Genomic DNA, 19,735 nt, shown 5'->3' with positions numbered 1-19,735 from the left:
GCAGATCTCGGGAGTTTAATTTCATGCTCAAACATTTTCATTGTCCTCTAACCAGAATAAGACCCCTTTTCCCTCCCCCCTCACATGAAGTCCATTGTCCTCTTTAGGTTCTTAATCCTGGAGTTGTCACTAGCCAGCAGGCCCTGGTTTCTCCATTTCTAAACTGACATCTGGAGTTACACAGATCTGCTTCCTGGCCTCAAACTGTCTTCCTACTGCGCCTCTAAGGCAGCTCCTTCAGCTGCTCCTGCCACCCAGAGGAGCAGATGAAGTTGCAGGCCCAGATGAGGGATGAGAGCAGCTGGACCATGGTGGTGTATCACTCAGGAGTCTCCAGAGAAAGAGTCAGCAAGCTGTGTACATGAGGATATTCAAAATTACGGGCCTGGCATGGTAGCCTAGAGGCTAAAGTCCTCGCCTTGAATGCATTGGCATCCCATATGGGTGCCGGTTCTAATCCCAGCAGCTCTGCTTCCCATCCAGCTCCCTGGGAAAGCAGTCGAGAAAGGCCCAAAGCCTTGGGCCCCTGCACCTACGTGGGAGACCTGGAGAAGGCTATGGGCTCCTGGCTTCATATCGGCGCAGCTCTGGCCATTGTGGCTGCTTGGGGAGTGAATCAACGAATGGAAATCGTCCTCTCTGTCTCTGCTCCTCTTTGTGAATAATAATAATAATAATAATAATAATAATAATAATAATAATATCATCCCTTTGAGCCCAGTGCAATGGCTCAATTAGCTAATCCTCCCCTTTGCCAAGTGCTGGGATCCCATATGGGTAATCAGTTTGTATCCTGTCTGCTCCATTTTCCATTTAGCTCCCTGCTTATGGCCTGGGAAAGCAGTGGATGCTGAACCAAAGCCTTGGGATCCTGCACCCATGTGGGAGACCTGGAAGAGCTCCAAGCTCTTGGCTTCAGATCAGCTTAGCTTTGGCCATTTTGGGAATGAAGCAGAGGATGGAAGATCTTTTTCTTTCTCTCCCATTCGCTCTGTAAAATCTGATCTGCCTCCATTCTCCCCCAAGCCCAAAAAACAAATAAAACAAACCAACCCTCCTTTCAAAATCCATATACATACCAATAAGCTGCCCTTGCTTTTAGGGCCAGATACAATCTCCTTGAGTTTGACATAAATCCAAATTTTATTTAAATGTTTTTTATTATACAAGTAGAAAAGGCTGCTTTCAACTTTCTTGACACAAACAGAAGAAAGGGCGGCAGTCCATCTTCTCTTTCTCCAACTGTATCATCTTTTTCAGAAATGAAGGCAATTCCTTATAAATAAGGCTTTTTGTAAGTGACAAATACATAATAGGTTCTTGTCCATCTTCTTCCTATTTAATACACTGTTGCATAGCAACAATTTTTTTCGCCAGCTTCTTCTTAGTTGCTAGTCTGAGAGTCTGAAATCTGCACTGGCTTGCTTGAGCTTGGGAATGTTTTTGGTACCAAGGGTGCAAATATCCATTGTAGAAATCAGAGGCTGTCAGAGTTTTTTTAAGCATTACTGATCGGATGCCAATCCAGCCATCCTAAAACAGCGCAAGAGACAAACAATGAGTAGGCAGTGGTGGCAGGACTGGAAAACTAACTACACTTTAGCTTATGACTTATTTATTTTGGACACAAACCTTTACAACATGCCAAGCTGCAAAAAGCACTGTGCTAGGTCGCATACACCATTCCTTGGCTCTGAAGGTTGACTACTAGGGGGAGAGTGAAACCCGTTTAACCTAATGGGAGCAGAACAAGGGGGCGTCATTTGCATGGTGCTCTTTTATGGCTTTCTGAGTATGTCCACCTGTCCTACTGTGACTGGACAATGTGATATCATCAACAGGTAGCAGGACCAGTTTCTTCTCCATCTCTGAAGGCAACACTGATGCCCAGAGAGGGTGGGTGATTTGTTGAAAGTAGCACAACCGGTGAGATTCAAACCCACGTGTTCCCACAGTCCTAGCTTTGAGGGCAAACTGCAGGCATGTGGTGTGCGATCACCAGAGGTGCTATCAGCAGGACAGAGGCGTCCAGCCATGCTCCAGAACCCACTAAGGCAGATGAAGAGGGGCTGCTGGGGGCGGATGGGCAAAAGGGCTCTGCATCCAATCTGTGTAGGCCATGTCAACTTATCACTCTTCTTGAACATTTACAAGATAGAAAACCGGGGGAAGGCAGAATATTTTTCAGGAATATGTCTTGTTACGGCTCAAGTCATTGTACACAGTTCAGAAGTCTCTCCAAGAGCTGCTGGGAAATCAAAGCAGGAGGACTTTCACCTCGTAGCCATTCAGCAGGACACTGGATGTGACTGTCTTTTATGTTACCAAGCACAACAGCCTGTTAGCTAGACTGCATTACTGAAACAAATGTACAGACACAAATTTTCTTTTAAGAAAGGATTCAAGTTCCTTAACCATCTTTTTTTTTAAAGATTTTTGAAAAATTTATTTTTATTGGAAAGTGAGATATACAGAGAGGAGAGACAGACAGGAAGATCTTCCACCTGGTGACTCACCCCCCAAGTGACCGCAATGGCCGATGCTGTGCCAATCCGAAGCCAGGAGCCTGTTTCAGGTTTCTCCCACATAGGTGCAGGGTCCCAAGGCTTTGGGCCGTCCTTGACTGCTTTCCCAGGCCACAAACAGGGAGCTGGATGGGAATTGGGGCCACCGGGGTTAGAACTGGCGCCCATATGGGATCCTAGGACTTTCAAGGCAAGGAATTCAGCCTCTAGGCTACTGCACTGGGCCCTCCTCAATCTTCTTTCCCTGACCAAGTGACGATAAGGCCTTGGCACAATAGCAAGTGAATTTCAAAAAGCTTTTCTAGGGATTTCAGTATTTCTTAAGAAAAGTAAACAGTCTACTGCCCAATCACATGGACAGGCAGCAATTCCGTGAAGCCTGAACTAGATAATGATATAAATCATAAATTCAGGGACCAGTATAGTAGCTTAGTAGCTAAAATCCTCAGAGCCTTGCATGTGCCAGGATTCCATATGGGAACCAGTTCATATCCTAGCTGTTCCACTTTTCTTCCATTTCCCTTCATATAGCCTGGGGAAGCAATTGAGGACAGCTCAAAGCCTTGGGACTCTGCAGCTGCATGGGAGACCCAGAAGAAGCTCCTGGCTTTGGATCAGCTCAGTTCTGGCCATTCTGGCCACTTGGGGAGTGAACCAGCAGATGGAAGATATTTCTATCTCTCCTTCTCTCTGTAAATCTGAGTTTTCAATAAAAATAAATCTTTTTTAAAAAATGATAAAATCAGTAAAAACGAGTATGGTAATTTCAAACTAAAGGAAAATGTACCTTGCAACAAACCAGCAACATCTGTGACTGCTTGTGGTATATAACTGAACCTGGAGTAACAGCCTGTCCTGTTAGTTTGGGATCTGAAGAATGAGGGCGTGGGGAGAGAGAATGAAAAATAATAATGCAATTTCTTGGTATTTTCTGAAAAAAGAAAGAGGTAACATTTTGAGAAGCAGTTTGTTCATACTGGAAAGGATGTTTTTGCTGATCTCCTACTTCATAATCATGCTTTAAAAAAAAAAAATTATTTCCAGGGCCAGCACATTGACTTAACTGGCTAATCTTCCTTCTGCAAGAACTGGGATACCTTATTATGGGTACTGCTTTGAGTCCCAGCTGCTCCACTTCCCATCCAGCTCTCTGCTTATGACTTGGTAAAGTAGTAGAGATGACCCAGGACCTCGGGACCCTGCGGTCGCATGGGAGACCTGGAAGAAGCCCCTGGTTTCTGACCAGCTCAGCTCCAGCCATTGTGGTCACTTAGGGAGTGAACCAGCACATAGAAGATCTTTCTAATCTTTCCTTCTCTCTATAAATCTGACTTTCCAATGAAAACATTGGAAACACAGATTCAGAGAGACATGCAGTACCCTGGCCTAAATTCTCACTGAGCTGTCTGAACATTTTCATGATCTTTATCAGGAAGAAACTAACCGAATCAGTTTTTACTCCCTGAACACATTACTGTATCACATCACAGACTTTAACTAGAAGTGAATTCGGCCTACCTCCTAGGTTCTTGTGATGATTAAGGCAGTTCATGTGCAGGTGGGTGGGAAACTGGGTGGGGCTTCTCCCTTGATAACCCCCTTTACCTCAGACACATGAAGGAAACAATATGGAAATAATAGTCTTACCCACTTTCCTATAGCCCTTGAAGCTTTTTACCCTAATTAACTATGTAAAGATTGTCAAAAATATAATTAAAAAAAAGACAGTTCACGTGAGTAGACTTTGTAAGGAGCAAGAGAAGTGAATGTAAACTATTATCATCACTGAACAGAATTAAAAAAAATCCATATCTTTTTTTTAGTAAATGTATAAAATGAAGACAATTTTAAATAGATGGCAGTGAGAACATCTTCAACGTTAGTTATTCAGTTAGTACCAGCAAGGACTGAACTGTCCACTTCTACTAAATCCAGAAGTTTAATGGTGTTTTCCATCCAGAGTGTCTGCAATGGAATCTGCAAATAAAATACACGAAGCGTTCATAATGGAATATTTCAATCTGTAAGTCTTGTATTAATCTGGTCTGACTTTCCTCCCAGTTACCAAGGAACTGGGAACTCAGTTGTTAAACTTATGACACACAACATAAGCAATCCTCTCTGTTTCTCCAGGGTTTATAAGATCTTAAACATTTTCAAACCAATGTTTATATCTTTATTAATATTTCCAATTTAGATATATATTTATTATAAGAAATGCAAGCATTACAGCACTGATGTTAAAAACCATTTCTTAGAAAGTGATATTCTGTAACCACTATTAACAATCTAATGTATATTTTGAATATCATTACAAAAATCTATAACAAACTTTTACAAAGATCTTATAATTTACATTGGCCAATTTTTCATTACTTTACTCCTTTCTATTTCACTCTGTATATGCAGCATATATTTCAGTTTTTTAAGATGCATATTCCAGTTTTTTTCAATTTCTTGATATTATAAAGTGTTACTTATCGGTCTTTTAGATGTATCTTTGAGCACTACGTATTTCTGGAACATAGTTTTTGTGTGTGTTTTTAGGTGGAATGTCTGGGTTACAGAATGACATTTTGTTAAAGTCATGATAAGTAAAACAAAGAATCTATTGCTGGCTATTAGTGAGGCAAGTCAATTTATCACATATCTTAAAGACTTATTTATTTATTTTGCTTCATCAGCTGATACATTTCTTTGATTTTATTTAACTGTATACATGAAGACCAAGGGAGTTTTCCTAGTTATAAAGTAATCTTAAGAAAACTTCTATTCAACCAAAACACTATGTCTTGTCATGTTTCATAAACAGGCTAGTAAATACTAACAGGGTGCTTGTGCATATAATTCTAGCTCTGGAATAATCTGTTCACATTTTCATAACTAGTCACAGCCAATTCACTTTTACCAATCACAAAAAACAAAAATACATGCTGTCTGTAAATTCATTTGCTATCTTAAAGCTTTCAAACCAAAGAGAAAATATTTACATATCAAATACAAAATTAAAAATTGTTGGCCTCTAAAAAACAATGACTTACATGATCATGGATTTTTCTTTTCTTTTTACCAATTCATTATATCTATTCAACATGTGCATCACTGGTACTTACTAAACCTTCTTAATGTTTGCATGTTCTGTCAGGTTTATTTTGTTTTGTTGCTTCTTAAAAAGTTACCTGAATCTGTTCCCAGAAAGGATAAGGATTTTTGGAAAACCAATGTATCTACAGTGTTTCCAGATCTGCCACCAAAGCTAAAGGTAGGGGTTGGCAGTTCTTCAACAAGTTCAAATCCAGCGCTGAATTCACTAAGTAACTATTCCTTGGTCCAGTTACATGAGGTTATTAGGAAAAAGCCTTTTGCTTCTAACACCCTGGAGAGGGAGTTCACATACTTCTTCCTCTTGTCAACTGCATTGTCAGGATTAAGGCTTATGGCATCAAAAGTTCCTTTGTCAATACAAATTTGAAATCCAGATAGCTTTGTGAAAAGATTCAAAAAGGATCTAGGATATTTCCAGAAAGCTGAATTGCCAAGGGAGAGTAATCAATTCCAGTAATATTGGAAGACACCATTTCCAGTTCCAATATCCAGCATTGAAGCATCCAATAGAACCTTCCGTTTCTGCATCCACCTTAGCAGTCGAGTCATGCTCTCTTCTCCAACCAGATTTCTCCTGTATCCCCACATTCGCAGAAAGTCTGTAGTTCTCTCTCAGATAGCATCCCAAATGCTCTCTGGTCTCCAGAGTGGACAGGGCGCAGCCATCCTCGGCGGGACTGTGTGCCCCGGCCCGCACCGTACCTCCCCACTGCCGCTGCTGTCATCAGAGCCCCAACTCATCTCCAAGATTTATTTATTTTTATTGGAAAGGCAGATTTACAGAGAGAAGGAGAGACAGAGAGAAAGATTCAACAAACACTGAATCACTCCTCAAGTGGTCACAATGGCCAGAGTTGAGCCAATCCGAAGCCAGGAGCTTCTTCCAGGTCACCCATGCAAGTGCAGGGTCCCAAGGCTTTGGGCCATCTTTGCTTTCCCAGGCCACAGGCAGGGAGCTGGATGAGACATGGAGCAGTTGGGACATGAACCGGTGCTTATATGGGATCCTGGCACTTGCAATGTAAGGATTTAGCCAATGAGCCATCGTGTCAGGCCCACTCTTTGCATATATCTTACCAATTTGTTCACATCTTAATAATTTGCAAAGATCTTTTTATATTTAAGATAGTAGCTTTTTAACTCATGTACCTGTTATGAATATTTTTCCTAATCTGTTGACTTTAAATTTTGGTGTCAGTCACTCATCTCCATGTTTAAATTTTCTTTCTTTTTTTAAGATTTATTTATTTAGTTCTTTGAGAGGCAGAGGAACAGAGATAGAAGGAATGAGATACACACAGAGAGGAAGATCTTCATTCCCCAAAGGATCTGCCAAAGCTAGGAGCCAGGTACTCCATCATGGTCTCCTACACAGGAGGCAGTGACTGAAGTACCTGGGCCATTAGCCACTGCCTTCCCAAGTGCGTTAGCAGGAAGCTAGATTGGAAGTGGAGCAGCTAGGACTGGAACCGACATTTCTATATGGAATATAGGCATCTCAACTGGTACCTCAACCTGCTGTGCCACATACCAACCCCTTCAAAAGATCCTGGAATGATGTGGACTGAAAAAGACACATATTTTTTACTGAGAATAATAAGTATGCAGAATACACGTTCAGAACATATAGCTCTCGTGCTTGAGTGGGGATCCACCTGCTCATCAGAGCATTCAGAAAGGAAAACGATGGTGAGGACATAATGTCAGTGTGCACCATCATTACTGTTATGCCTGCATGGACTTAAATATCTCCTTTGATCCTGGCAGCTGAGAACATGGCTAGTGATCCCATGGGAGAGGCACGAGAACACACACACAGAGAACATGGAGGTCTTGCCGAGCAGCCCTGGGAATCAAGCCCTATCTTGTCTCTGAGAGCAGTGCTCTCAGTCTCTAACAGCACAGAGTGCTTCTTGGCCAACAGGAAAGGAGAGCTGCAAAAGACAGAGATGTGGACAGGCCCCCGAGCTGTGGCCTGCACCGCATCTCAGGATGCTGCCCACTATCTCTGCATGGATGTCTTCTAAGTGTCTCAAACACAACATGGCCCAAATCCCACGAACTCTGCTTCTAAGACACAGTCATCTTCAAATGTCAGCCTAAGCATCAGCCTGTCCCCCCACCTAAGACAACCTCCAGTTAATCGTGCTATTCTATTTTCATTTTCATCAAAGAATGTTCACTTTTTTTCTGTTTTTTCTTTCTTTCTTTGTTGCCTGTCTTCCCACACCACCTCTATCTGCAGTCCCTACTGTACTAGCTGACACATTAACAGGCCGTCAGCAACAGTTTTGCTTCTGGAAAGATGAGTAACAGCAGCTGTCACTGAATGAGTGCTTGCGCTCCGCCAGACATCACAGGAGCTGCTTTATGCACACTCCCCCAGCCCTTATCTTCCCACCAACAAACTGAAGCTCAGGGGTAAAGTACCTTGCCCCAGTTCCCCAAGTCACAAAGTCCCCAGAGGGGCAGAGACAAGAGGGAACCCCACCCTGTCTGCCTCGGAAGTCCCTGTTTCCTGACGCCACTTGGCTGTCGCCAGAAAAGTACACCATTTGTTCTCAGACATGTCTTCTTGCTCAAGGCTCGACTCTGACTCAGTACCTAGCAATGGGACTTTGAGCAGAACTTGGTAATAGTTCACGGAATATCTGTGTTAGGGCTCAATTTAACCAACTTTAAAACTGGATGATAACAACAACATGAGGCTGCAGTAAAGAATCTGCTATGGTGAGGATATCCCAAAGCAATCTCCTATTTTACTCAACATCAGTGTAAGAAGTCAGTCATGCATTAAAAAGCAAGTATTTGGTAAACCCAGAGTGTCAATAGCACAAGCTACCAAAATGAAAAATTCCCACAAACTTATCAATGAAATGAGAAATTTAACTTTGATATTTTAACCAGCTATTATGTTTATTTTGTATGTCATATGTGGATATCAATTAATTGGGAATTTGACTATAAAAAATTGCTCAGGGGCCCGGCACGGTAGCCTAGTGGCTAGAAGTGCTTGCCTTGCATGTGCCAGGATCCCATATGGGTGCAGGTTCATGTCCTGGAAGCCTCCCTTCCCATCCAGCTCCCTGCTTGTGAACTGGGAAGGCGGTGGAGGACAGCCCAAAGCCTTTGGGGACCTGCACCCACGTGGGAGACCTAGAAGAGGCTCCTGCCTCCTGGCTCAGCTCTGCCTGGTGCAGCCACTTGGGGAGTGAACCGCTGGATAGAAGATCTTTCTCTCTGTCTCTCTGTAAGTCTGACTTTCCAAGAAAAATACATAAATCTTAAAAAAAAAAATGGCTAAAGGCAGAAAGATACACTGAAAAAAGCTTTGGATTAGGAGTTGTGAAACTTAACATTTATTACTTAGTGACTGGGTACCCCTAAGTTAGTAACCTCATTTCTATTTCCCTGGTCTATGAAATGGGATAATTAAACGAGGTTATATTTAACTGAAGATGCGAACTCAAAGGCTGCTATAAAAACTGAGAGTTTAGATAATATGTAAAAGAAAAAAACCTTTATGTTTTCTAGGTTTGATTCATAAGATTCATCCCTAAACACATTCAAAAAGCAAATAAAATGCAAGTAAAATCCAGTAAGATAAGACTATAACCTGAATCTTCCAACTTACTATGTTTCCAATGGCACGATAAAGTCTGAATATTTGCTCTGAAGTTTGTTCTTCCCATTTGACACAGCTGGTGCCAGCAGATACCTTAGGAGCTAGAAGACAAAGCCATGAATAAGGATGACTGTCAGGTTCAATGCCATGAATTGATAAAAACTGATGCTCAGTAAGAGACTCGAGAGAATTTAATATTCTTCCACTGAACACATATGTTCAAAACTTTCCATAATACAAAAATAAACTGAATAAGCACTGAAAGAAAACATGAGTAGAAAATGCCCTTCTAACTATGACTCAAGGCCAAGAAACAATTAAAGATGGATAATTTGTACAACATAAAAATCAACTTTCTTAAAAAGAATTTATGCATTTATTTGAAAGGCAGAATTAGAGAGACAGAGAGATCTTCCATCTGCTGGTTCATTCTCCAAATGGCTGCAATGGTGCGAGCTGGGCCAGGCCAAGGCCAGGAGTCTGGAACTCCATCCAGTTCTCAAGCAGGTGGCAAGGACCCAACGCTCTGCTGCTTTCCCAGGCACATTACTAGGGAGATGGATCAGAAATGGAGCAGCTGGGACACAAAGCGGCACCCACATGGCATGCTGGCATCACAGGCAGCAGCTTAACCTACAGAATCACAATGCTGGCCCCCAAATATACTTTTTAATAAGACAAAAGGAAAGTTAGATTTAAAAAAAAAAAGAGAAAAAGGAATTTCAATTTGTATCACAGAAGGCTAATTTTTCTACTATTTAAACTAATCCTAGAAACTGAGATCAAAACCCAACAGAAAACTGGGCAAAAGATATGACACTTCTGGAAGAGAAAGAAATGTAAATAGTCTTTAAACACAGGAAAGGATCCTATACATCCTCCACAGGAGTAGCACTCTTTAGAACTACTCTAAAGATACAAGTTCTTATTTATAGATTAGGAAGGAGCATATGCAAAAAATTATTTCTAGAATTATTTTGCAAAGTAGTAAAAGATAAGAAACAACCCAGTGCTTATCAGTGGGGCCCTGCAGGGGCACAGCTGGTTAGGCTGCCGCCTGCAATGCCAGCATCCCGTAACAGAGCTGGTTCCAGTCCTGCTGCTCCACTTCTGATACAATTTCCTGCTAATGTGCCTTGGAGGGCAGTGGATGACTGTCCAAGTACTCAGGCCCCTGCCACCCAAGTGGGAGTCTGGGACACAGTTCTTGACGCCTAGTTTCAGCCCGGCTCAGCCTTGAGTTTGTGGGTATTTGGGGAGTGAACAGGTGGATGAAAGATCTCTGTCTCTTCCCATCACTCTTCTTTCCAAATTAAATAAATCTTTTTGAAAGAAATAGGGGCCCTGTTAAACAAATCCATATCATCCACAACACTAAGAATGGTGCTACCATGAAAAAGGAAAGAACAGGGCCTGGCACAATGGCTCAAATTAGTCAGTTCTCCCCTTGCAAGCACTGAAATCCTGTATGGGTGTCAGTTTGTGTTCTAACTGCTCCCCATTTCCACTCAGCTCCCTGCCTGTGCCTGGGAAAGCAGCAGAGGATGGCCAAAGTCCTTGAGACCCTGAGAGAGACCACAAGAGAGACCTGGAAGAAGCTTCTAGTTACTGGCTTTAGATTGGCTCAACTCCGGCTATTGTGGACATTTGGAGAATAAACCAGCAGATGGAGAATATTTTTCTCTGTAGATCTGTCTTTCCAATAAAAATAAATACAGCAGCAGGTGGCCCAATCCTTGGGGCCCTGCTCCTAGGTAGGAGATCCAGAAGAAGCTCCTGGTTCCTAGTCTCAAACAGCCCAGCTCAGGCTGTGGATAGCCACCTGGGGAGTGAACAAGTGATGGAAGGTATCTCTCTCCACCTGTTTTTCTGTAAATCTGCCTTTCAAATAAGAACAAATCTTTTTTTTTTTAAAATAGTTTATTTTTTTGAAGATTTATTTTATTTTCATTACAAAGTCAGATATACTGAGAGGAGGAGAGATAGAGAGGAAGTGGAGCTGCCGGGATTAGAACCAGCGGCCATATGGGATCAAGGCGAGGACCTTAGCCACTAGGCCACGCCGCCAAGCCCAAGAACAAATCTTAAAAAATTGAAAGTAAAGTAAAATCATAAAGAAAAAAAAATTTAAAACACCCATGGAAATTAAAAAATGAAACAAAATGTCATGGAAACATAGTATCATCTGAATCTTGTCAAGCCTTTAGAATTTCTGTACTGGAAATGCAAGCTACAGAAAGCCCAAGCTAAACCACACTGGCAAAATATCAGCTAACCAGGTATCTGGCCTGGATTCTTCAAAGTCAGCAACAGAGGGAGAAAAACAGTGGAGGGATTACACTGAAGAGGCTGGAGAAATAAAACAACTATTAAACAGTTCAACCCAATTTTTTTTTTCAAACTCTAAAGCAGATTTTGACAGAAAAACTTAAATATGAACTAGATATTAAATGTTATTAGGATATTCATTTTTCTTAGAAATGCATGCTAATGTACTTAGAGGTGAAAGGCTGTGATTCGGGCCCAGTGGCGTGGCCTAGTGGCTAAAGTCCTTGCCTTGAACGCGCCGGGATCCCGAATAGATGCTGGTTTCTGTCCCAGATGCTCTGCTTCCCATCCAGCTCCCTGCTTGTGGCCTGGGAAAGCAGTAGAGGACGGCCCAAAGCCTTGGGACCCTGCACCCACGTGGGAGAGCCGGAAGAGGCTCCTGGCTCCTGGCTTTGGGATCAGCACAGCACCGGCCGTTGTGCTCACTTGGGGAGTGAATCATAGGACAGAAGATCTTCCTCTCTGTCTCTCCTCCTCTGTGTATATCTGACTTTGCAATAAACATAAAATAAATTTTAAAAAAAAAAGGCTGCGATTCATACCTCTAAAGGAGAAAGCAAAGCTTACTGCATGTACTAAACACAGAGAGAGAAAGAGAGAGAGAGAGAGAGAAAAGAGAGAAAAAGGCCAAATTTTGTTAACTGTTGATTGGCTGAAACTGGTATTTACTACACTAGCCTGTCTAAAGCTTTATAGGGCACACGTTAAGAGGGAGACAAGCACTCACCAGTCATTCCCTGGGAAAGGACATGCCAGTGGGCGCTCTGTCTTAAGTCAAAACGCAGGGGAAGGGACAGCCAAGGCGCGGCTGTTTGGACCATCCCCGAGACATCAGCGTGTCTGTGGCCTTCACTCACCGTGTGTCACCCCCTCAGCTGGCTGCTGCCGGCCCTGCTGCAGACTCTCAGGCAGAGTCCTCAGAACTGACAGGAGCTACAGGAAAACGAGATACATTTAAGGTGAATCAAACAATAGGAGCAGAAATACATTACAGGTCTGTACTATGAGATGCCCTGTAACTTTAAACAGAGCTGTGGGGCACATTCTGGGGGCAGTAAATCGGCTCTAGGTGAGAGGACCCAGGCCTGCTGGGTGAACCTTGAGTCACTGCTACGCCTCCCGAAAATGCTGGGCTCCGCCTGGCTGGGCCAACTTTTGCCATCAGGAAGACCTGGGCTTGACTGCTCACTCCCCATAGCCTGTGCAGAAAGGTAGGCAATGGAGCTTTGCAGATGGAGACTGTACTCTACAGTCTTGGGGCTTGGGTTTCAAATCCCAGGTCTGCTACCTACTAGCTGTGTCACTGTGAGAAATTATTTCTCTTTGGCCTTCTGTGTCATAACTCTGTGAAACAGATGCTAGCAATAATGTCTCAAAGGCTAGCTGGGAAGACAAAAAACAAACAAACAAACAAACAAACAAACAGAACAGGGTTGGCACACAAGTCAATACTCAATAAAGAGCAGACACTATTGTAAGACCGCTCCCAGGGTGAGTGGCCAGAAGAGAAAGTGCCATACACAATAGTTGAGACAATGTTTTTCTGCTGTGTATAAAATCAATTAGTGTATACAGGGAAACATACTATTTTAGTCATTAAGTATTTGTCCAGACTCCACTGTTGGATTCAGTGCACTGTACACAGCCATGGAGAGAACAAAGATTATCTATCAGGTGGGGTCATTAGCAGAATTCCAGGACACAGAGATGCAGATGCTGGAACCCAGGCATGGAGAGGGGAGGAAAGCTAATAGTCACTCAGGAGCCAGCCGTCGGTGCTGTCTGACGGGCAGCCAGTGAGACCCAGAAGTGTGGTCTAACACACCTCACCCTCAAAGGTGACAGCTGCCTGATGGGAACCTGCCCTGCCCAGAGCTCTCCAAAATATCCATGTAATCACAGACAGTGGGTGAAGTTTTAGGAAGTCAGGGATAAAAACTCCATTCCTCACAGATTTTTTTTTAAACAAAAGCTTAAAATTTAAGTCCTAGAACTGTTTGCCAAAACTCTGGGGAAGTCTATGAAGCAACCGAAGAGCAGAGGGATGTGGCGGAACCGTACCATGCTGGCACCCAGTCTTGACAACACCACTTCTAACTCTTTCGCAGTGCTTCTGGGGGGCACAGGCACAGTTTCCTGCTTGATGATGGGACCCACGTCAAACCTGGCAAAGAAATCAAAATGTGGATAACAGCATGATCATTGTTTCTGAGGACAGATATATCTGTCTATACGCCACGAAGACAGTTCAGTACTGCCTACTAGTGGCATTGCTAGACATTAGCAACAAGAAATGTGTCAAAGAGGAGCAAAATATGTCCTGCACTTAGATTTCAAATTACTTTTTTACCTAGGGTTGCAATCAGAGATTTAATTACAATTATGAGCAATTCTACCAATAGGCATTGTTTTGAAAATCTCTATTTGTGGGCCCGGCGGCATGGCCTAGTGGCTAAAGTCCTCGCCTTGAAAGCCCCGGGATCCCATATACGCGCCGGTTCTAATCCCAGCAGCTCCACTTCCCATCCAGCTCCCTGCTTGAGGCCTGGGAAAACAGGAGGGATGGTCCAAAGCCTTGGGAACCTGCACCCACGTGGAAGACCCTGAAGAACCTGGCTTTGGCTCAGCTCCGGCTGTTATGGCCACTTGGGAGTCAATCAGCAAATGGAAGATCTTTCTGTTTCTCCTTCTCTATGTAAATTTGTCTTTCCAATAAAAATACATCTTTAAAGAAAAAATAATAGGTATGGCAGAAAAGATGTTTTAGACAATTTATGACAGTGATACAAAATATATTCCTCCAAATTTTGGGGGGCCATGATTTAGAAACCAAGGCCAGGGGCCAGCGCCATAGCTCAACAGGCTAATCGCTGGCATCCCATATAGGCCTGGCGAAGGTCCTGGCTGCTCACTTTCTAGCTCCCTGTTTATGGCCTGGGAGAGGACCAGAGGGTGGCCTAAGTCCTTGGGATCCTGTATCTATGTGGGAGACCCTGGCTCCTGGCTTTGGATGGGCTCAGCTCTGGCCATTGTGGCCATCTGGAGAGTGAACCAACGAATGGAGGATCTTTCTCTGTCTCTCTTTGTTTAATCTGCCTTTCCAAAATAAATAAATAAATCTTAGAGCCCAAGGCTAGCAGAACTGAGATCCCCAAAAACCAATATAGAGATTCCTGTGTTCGGCATCTGGCACAGTAGATAAGACGCTGATGAAGACACTTGGGAATTACATCAGAGCCTTGCCTTGAGTCCCACCTCTGGCCTGGATATCAGCTTCCCACAGATGCAAACCCTGAGAGGAAGCAGGTGTTGGCTCAAAAGGCCGGGTCCTTTCACCAACGTGGGAGACCCATGTTGAATCTCCAGCTATTATGGGTATTCGGGGAGGGAACTAGTGGATTGGAGCTTTCTCTGTGTGTCTTCTCTCTCCCTTTATGGCTCTCAAATTAGAAAAAATAAAACCATCTCATATTTATGCAGTATTTTTAAGAAAAATCCAGATGTGAATATAACTTCAATTAATAAGTTAAAATTTTCACAAGGGCTTTTTCACATGTAAAAACTTTTTATATAATTTTACTTATCTGAAAGGCTGAGAGAGAGAGAGAGAGAGATCTCCCATTTGCTGGTACATTCCTCAAATGTTTGTAATAGTCGGGGCTGGGTCAGACCAAAGCCAGGAGCCAGGGAACTGGGTCGCCCATAACTCAGCTACTTGGACTCTCTCCTGTTAACACAAGACACAGGGCTTATGTCAGAAGCCGGGGTGGCGGGGAGTACAAAAAGCCACGAAGCAGTCTGTAGTTGCAGAAGTAAGCACCCCGCCCACTTTTCTCCTGAGATTGGTATCAACATTTAAAATTCCCTCCTCCAAAGTCCCAAGCAGACACCCTGTACCTTTTGGGTCTGATCTGCATGATGGTGACTCCAGTGAGTGCGTCTCCGTGAAGCACCGTGTGGATGATAGGGGCTGGCCCCCGCCACCTCGGGAGGCAGCTGGGGTGCACGTTCAGCACGCCACTGAGGGAGGAAACGCAGAGATTAGTCCCCCGGCGACCTCAGCTAACTAGCGGCTTTGCATCATTAGACTTTTCCCCCAGATGGCCCCAGGGCTGACCACTTAAATCTAATCCAGATCACCCAGAAAGAGAAAGTCAGAGGCCAGTTCAAGGGTCACCCTTTCATCCTAAGAAACCAATGCAACTTAAAAAGCTGTTCCACAACAGCTCATGACTTCTGGGGGTTTTTACTCTACTATGCACCTTACAAACGCAGACTGTACTTAGAGCCACACGATCACCCTCAGTTAACTGAGTTCACATAGAGGATTTCTAAAGTAAGCTTCTAGAATCCCCATCTAGCTCCACTCACCTTTGCTGCTTTTCCTAACACACCTCTCTAAGTGTTTTAAATACTAACCTGTACTTAGTTTAACAGTGTCTCTCTACCAGTACAACTATGCAAATCAGCTGTGTAACACAGGAGCCTCCTGTGTGCAGGGGGCTGTGGACAGAGGAGGAGGCTGGGGATAACAGCTGGGAGACAAGCCTAAGGTAGAACGGGTAGCCAAGGTGGCCCAGTCCAAGCGTGGTCAGAGCCCCCAGTTCCTGCAGGCCAACAATAAAGGTCTTTGCCTTTTTCTGAGTGAGATGAAGCAGCAGAGGCTTCCAAGCAGAGGGGTGGGAGCCAACTTAGGCTGAGAGGGACTGCTTGCCCGTGGGCTGGGTAAAAGATTGAGAAGCCGAGGTGTGGTAGCTGGCCATTGCAGGGACCCAGGTCAGGGTGGCAGCAGTGAAAACTGCGAGAGGTTCCAGGCGGGTTCTGATGGCAGAGCCAATTGTTATTTTAATGGGCTGGCTGGGTCATGGGATGCATCTAGGGTTTGGGGTTTGGGGTTTGGGACCTACGCAGCTAGAAGGAAGGATGGAAGTATCACTTCTTGAGATAAGGAGTGAAGGAGGAGCAGATGTTGGGCAGAGGGTCAAGAATATAGTCTTGGGTACCTTGGACAGAAGGGGTCTGGAAGCCACCCCAGCAGAGCCAGGAGGGGGCAGCAGGTGGTAGGCAGCTGCAGTCGGAGGAGCTGGGCAGGAGGGACAATCAGCCCATCCATGGCATTTAAACACCAGGCCACAGAGTGCCACCAGGAACTTGTGGCAATTCATGCCAAAAGGCATACTTTTATTTTTAAAAAATGATCACTCAAGTTCAGATTATGATATGGTAGATGCCAGATTCCTTTATCAAAACCAAGGTCACCCATCTGTATTTCCTCAGAACGCAAACTTACTAGGGAAATTTAAGAATAAGAGCCTCACTCAAAAGTCGGCCAAATGAAGCGACGACTCCCACGTCGTACTCCCCGGAGCCCACGTCCGGCCACTCGTGCACCGGCAGCTGAGTCTGCAGGGCAAACTGCTTCACTGGCAGGCCTCGGGGCGACGGCGAGGGCACCGTGACTACCTCCAGCTTGTCGATGAGGCCTTCCTCCTTGTTCTCCCTAAGTCAGAAAAATCAGGAGGAAAAAAAAAGAGGAACAGCATGAAGGGAAGGACCCAACTTCACACACTACTATTGAATTATGTTTGGGATGAACTCATGAAGGATTTGGGACCAAATGATTACAACTAGCATGGAGGTGGCCATGTGGGCTAGTGCTTAAGACACTAGTGTCTTAGGCCAAGAGTACCTGCATTCAAGGGCTGCTTCTGGCTCCTGACTGCAGTTTCCTGCTAAGGTGCACCCTGGGAGGGTGACAGTCCCAGGAGCTAGGACCCTGCCACCCAAAAGGAAGGCCTGGATTGAGTTCCCAGCCCCAGCCACTGCGGGCATTTGAGGATGCAGTCAGTGGATGGGAAATCTTCCTGTCCCTCTCTCGTTGCTAATGGAAAACACAAGCAAGTGGAAGCTTATTTAACCAACTTGAAAACCCAGGTGGGGCAAGTGGCTACCATGTGTGGGCACTCTTATTCTAGAGAACTCTAGAAACACAAATGGCATGGACATTTTACACCAGAATACACATATACTATTTTGCATTTTTTTCTTTCCACCTATCAGTGCTACATATATTACTGCAGGAGTCTTTTTAAGATTTATTTATTTTCATTGGAAAGTCAGATACACAGAGAGGAGGAGAGACAGAGAAGATCTTTTGTCCATTGATTCATTCACCAAGCAGTCGCAATGGCTGAAACAGAACCGATCTGAAGCCAGGAGCCCAGAGCCTCTTCCAAGTCTCCCATGTGAGTGCAGGGTCCCAAGGCTTTGGGTGTCCTCGACTGCTTTCCCAGGCCACAGGCAGGGAGCTGGATGGGAAGCGGGGCTGCCGGGACACAAACTGGTCCCCATATGGGATCCTGGTGCATGCAAAGAGAGGACTTTAACCTCTAGGCCACACCACCGGGCTCAGGAGACTTCTTAAAGAAATGGATAAAACAGGGCTGGTACAGTGGCTAAACAGGTTAATTCTCTCTGTGGTGCCGTTATCCCATATGGGCACCAGTTCATGTCCCGCCTCATGGCCTGGGAAAGCAGCAGAACACAGCTCAGATCCTTGGGACCCTGCACCCACGTGGGATACCCAGATGTCCCTGGCTCCTAGCTTTGGATTTGCTCAGTTCTGGCCATTGCAGCCATTTGGGGAGCAAACCAGTGGATGGGAGATCTTTCTCTGGCTCTCTCCTTTTCTCTGTAAATCCGCTTTTCCGATAAAAATAAATACGTTTTTAACAACACTTCTTAAAAGCAAAAACAGAACTACCTTATTTTTTTTATAACCACAATTGCACAGTATTCAACATACGTTGTCTGCACCTACTGAAGAGCTAGGAGAATGCAATCCACGATCCTGTTGGCAAAGCTGCCGCTAACATCCGTCCCTACCCGCCACACTAGCTCTGCAATGACTAAATGTGTACCTAAGATGTCTGCTTTGTACATTCATTTATCTGAAAACAGCTCTTGTGCCGACCGTGTCCTTTCCACCCCGCACTGTGGACAACACGAGGGAGACACGGCCGTCCGTGCAGCCCAAAGGGTCCAAACTTGGAGGAGGGTCGGAAGTCAGAAGGGAGGGGAAAGCCAGGACTCGGAAGCCAGGGTCGGCTTCGGCCCTACCCTGCTGTGCTGACGACCTTGGGCGGGTAGCACCGGGTGCAGCCCCGCGGCCCTGCGCTGCACCTGCCGGGGACCCGATCCGGCCCCGCAGCCCGACCCGGCGCCCGGCCAGCTCGGCCAGCTCGGGGCGCTGGGCCCAGGTACCTGGCGGCGTGCAGCGCCCGCAGCGTCTCGCGGGCGAAGTGGTCTGTGCCGAAGAACAGCACCCGCCAGGGCGGCTTCTCGCGGACACGAGCTTCCCGGCGGTCTTCTCCGCCGACCCCGGCCAGCGCTCGCCACGGGGGCCGCGACCTCCGGCCCGCCGCACCGCTGACCAGGCCGGGCCCCCAGCAGCTCCGCGCCAGCACCCTCATGGCCGCGGCCGGAACCCGCCCACCCCGCGCAGGCGCGCTGCGCCTCGTGAAGTCGTCGGAAGAGGAGGGCGGGACCCGAGGCCATTGGGCGCGGAGTCACGTCAGGGCGGGAGGGGGTCGCCCACCTGACTGATCGGAGGCGTATTCCCGCTGTGTTGCAGCTGGTGAAACGAATTCGCATCTTGTAGAGTGGCCTGCTTGTCACCTGGGAGGCAGAGCCACAGACGACCTGGGGAGGGCGACCAGACCCAGGCCTCGGCGCCTCGTGCCAGGGGCAGGGACCGAGCCCGGGGAAGCTGTGGGCAAGCTGTTTCCGGGCTCCCACCACCGCAGGGAGTGCCAGTCCGGGCCCGTCCGCGAGAGGGCGCTGCGCACCAGCCTTTTTTCATTCTGCTGTCCGAGGCGTTACCGCCCAGTGCGGGTGCAGTGGGTGACCACTGGGGCTGCGTGGCCACAAGTGACCCTCTCCCCATGTTGGCGGCTGATACACAATCGCCAAGGACCTTTCTTTTTCCCCTCCCTCCCTGCCCCCCTCTTTTCTCTCTCTCTCTCTCTTTCTCTCTCTCTCTCTCTCTCTCTCTCTCTGTTTTATTTATTTTTATTGGAAAGGCAGATCAAATATAAAGAAAGGAGAGACAGCGAGAAAGATCTTCCACCTGCAGGTTCACTCTCTGGATGGC

The 19,735-nt window shown here is 45.6% G+C and overlaps 1 protein-coding gene and 1 pseudogene across 1 annotated transcript; both read right to left on the bottom strand.

The window, feature by feature from the left end:
- Positions 1-1,104: 1,104 nt before the first annotated feature.
- Positions 1,105-19,100, bottom strand: MTFMT (mitochondrial methionyl-tRNA formyltransferase). Its single transcript, XM_058665671.1, has 9 exons — positions 18,847-19,100; positions 16,874-17,083; positions 15,481-15,603; positions 13,645-13,747; positions 12,441-12,516; positions 9,265-9,356; positions 4,424-4,502; positions 3,313-3,395; positions 1,105-1,533 (listed from the first exon to the last, which is right to left on the bottom strand). The coding sequence occupies exons 1-9, from the start codon at positions 19,053-19,055 to the stop codon at positions 1,336-1,338; spliced, it is 1,173 nt and encodes a 390-aa protein (XP_058521654.1). The 5' UTR covers positions 19,056-19,100; the 3' UTR covers positions 1,105-1,335.
- On the bottom strand, positions 5,587-6,371 carry LOC105941922 (EEF1A lysine methyltransferase 2-like; annotated as a pseudogene).
- Positions 19,101-19,735: the final 635 nt, after the last annotated feature.

Source organism: Ochotona princeps, chromosome 6 (genome assembly GCF_030435755.1).
Source record: "Ochotona princeps isolate mOchPri1 chromosome 6, mOchPri1.hap1, whole genome shotgun sequence".
Taxonomy (NCBI): domain Eukaryota; kingdom Metazoa; phylum Chordata; class Mammalia; order Lagomorpha; family Ochotonidae; genus Ochotona; species Ochotona princeps.
Note: the sequence above shows the minus strand (reverse complement) of the source record. Positions and strands in the feature narration are given on the sequence as shown.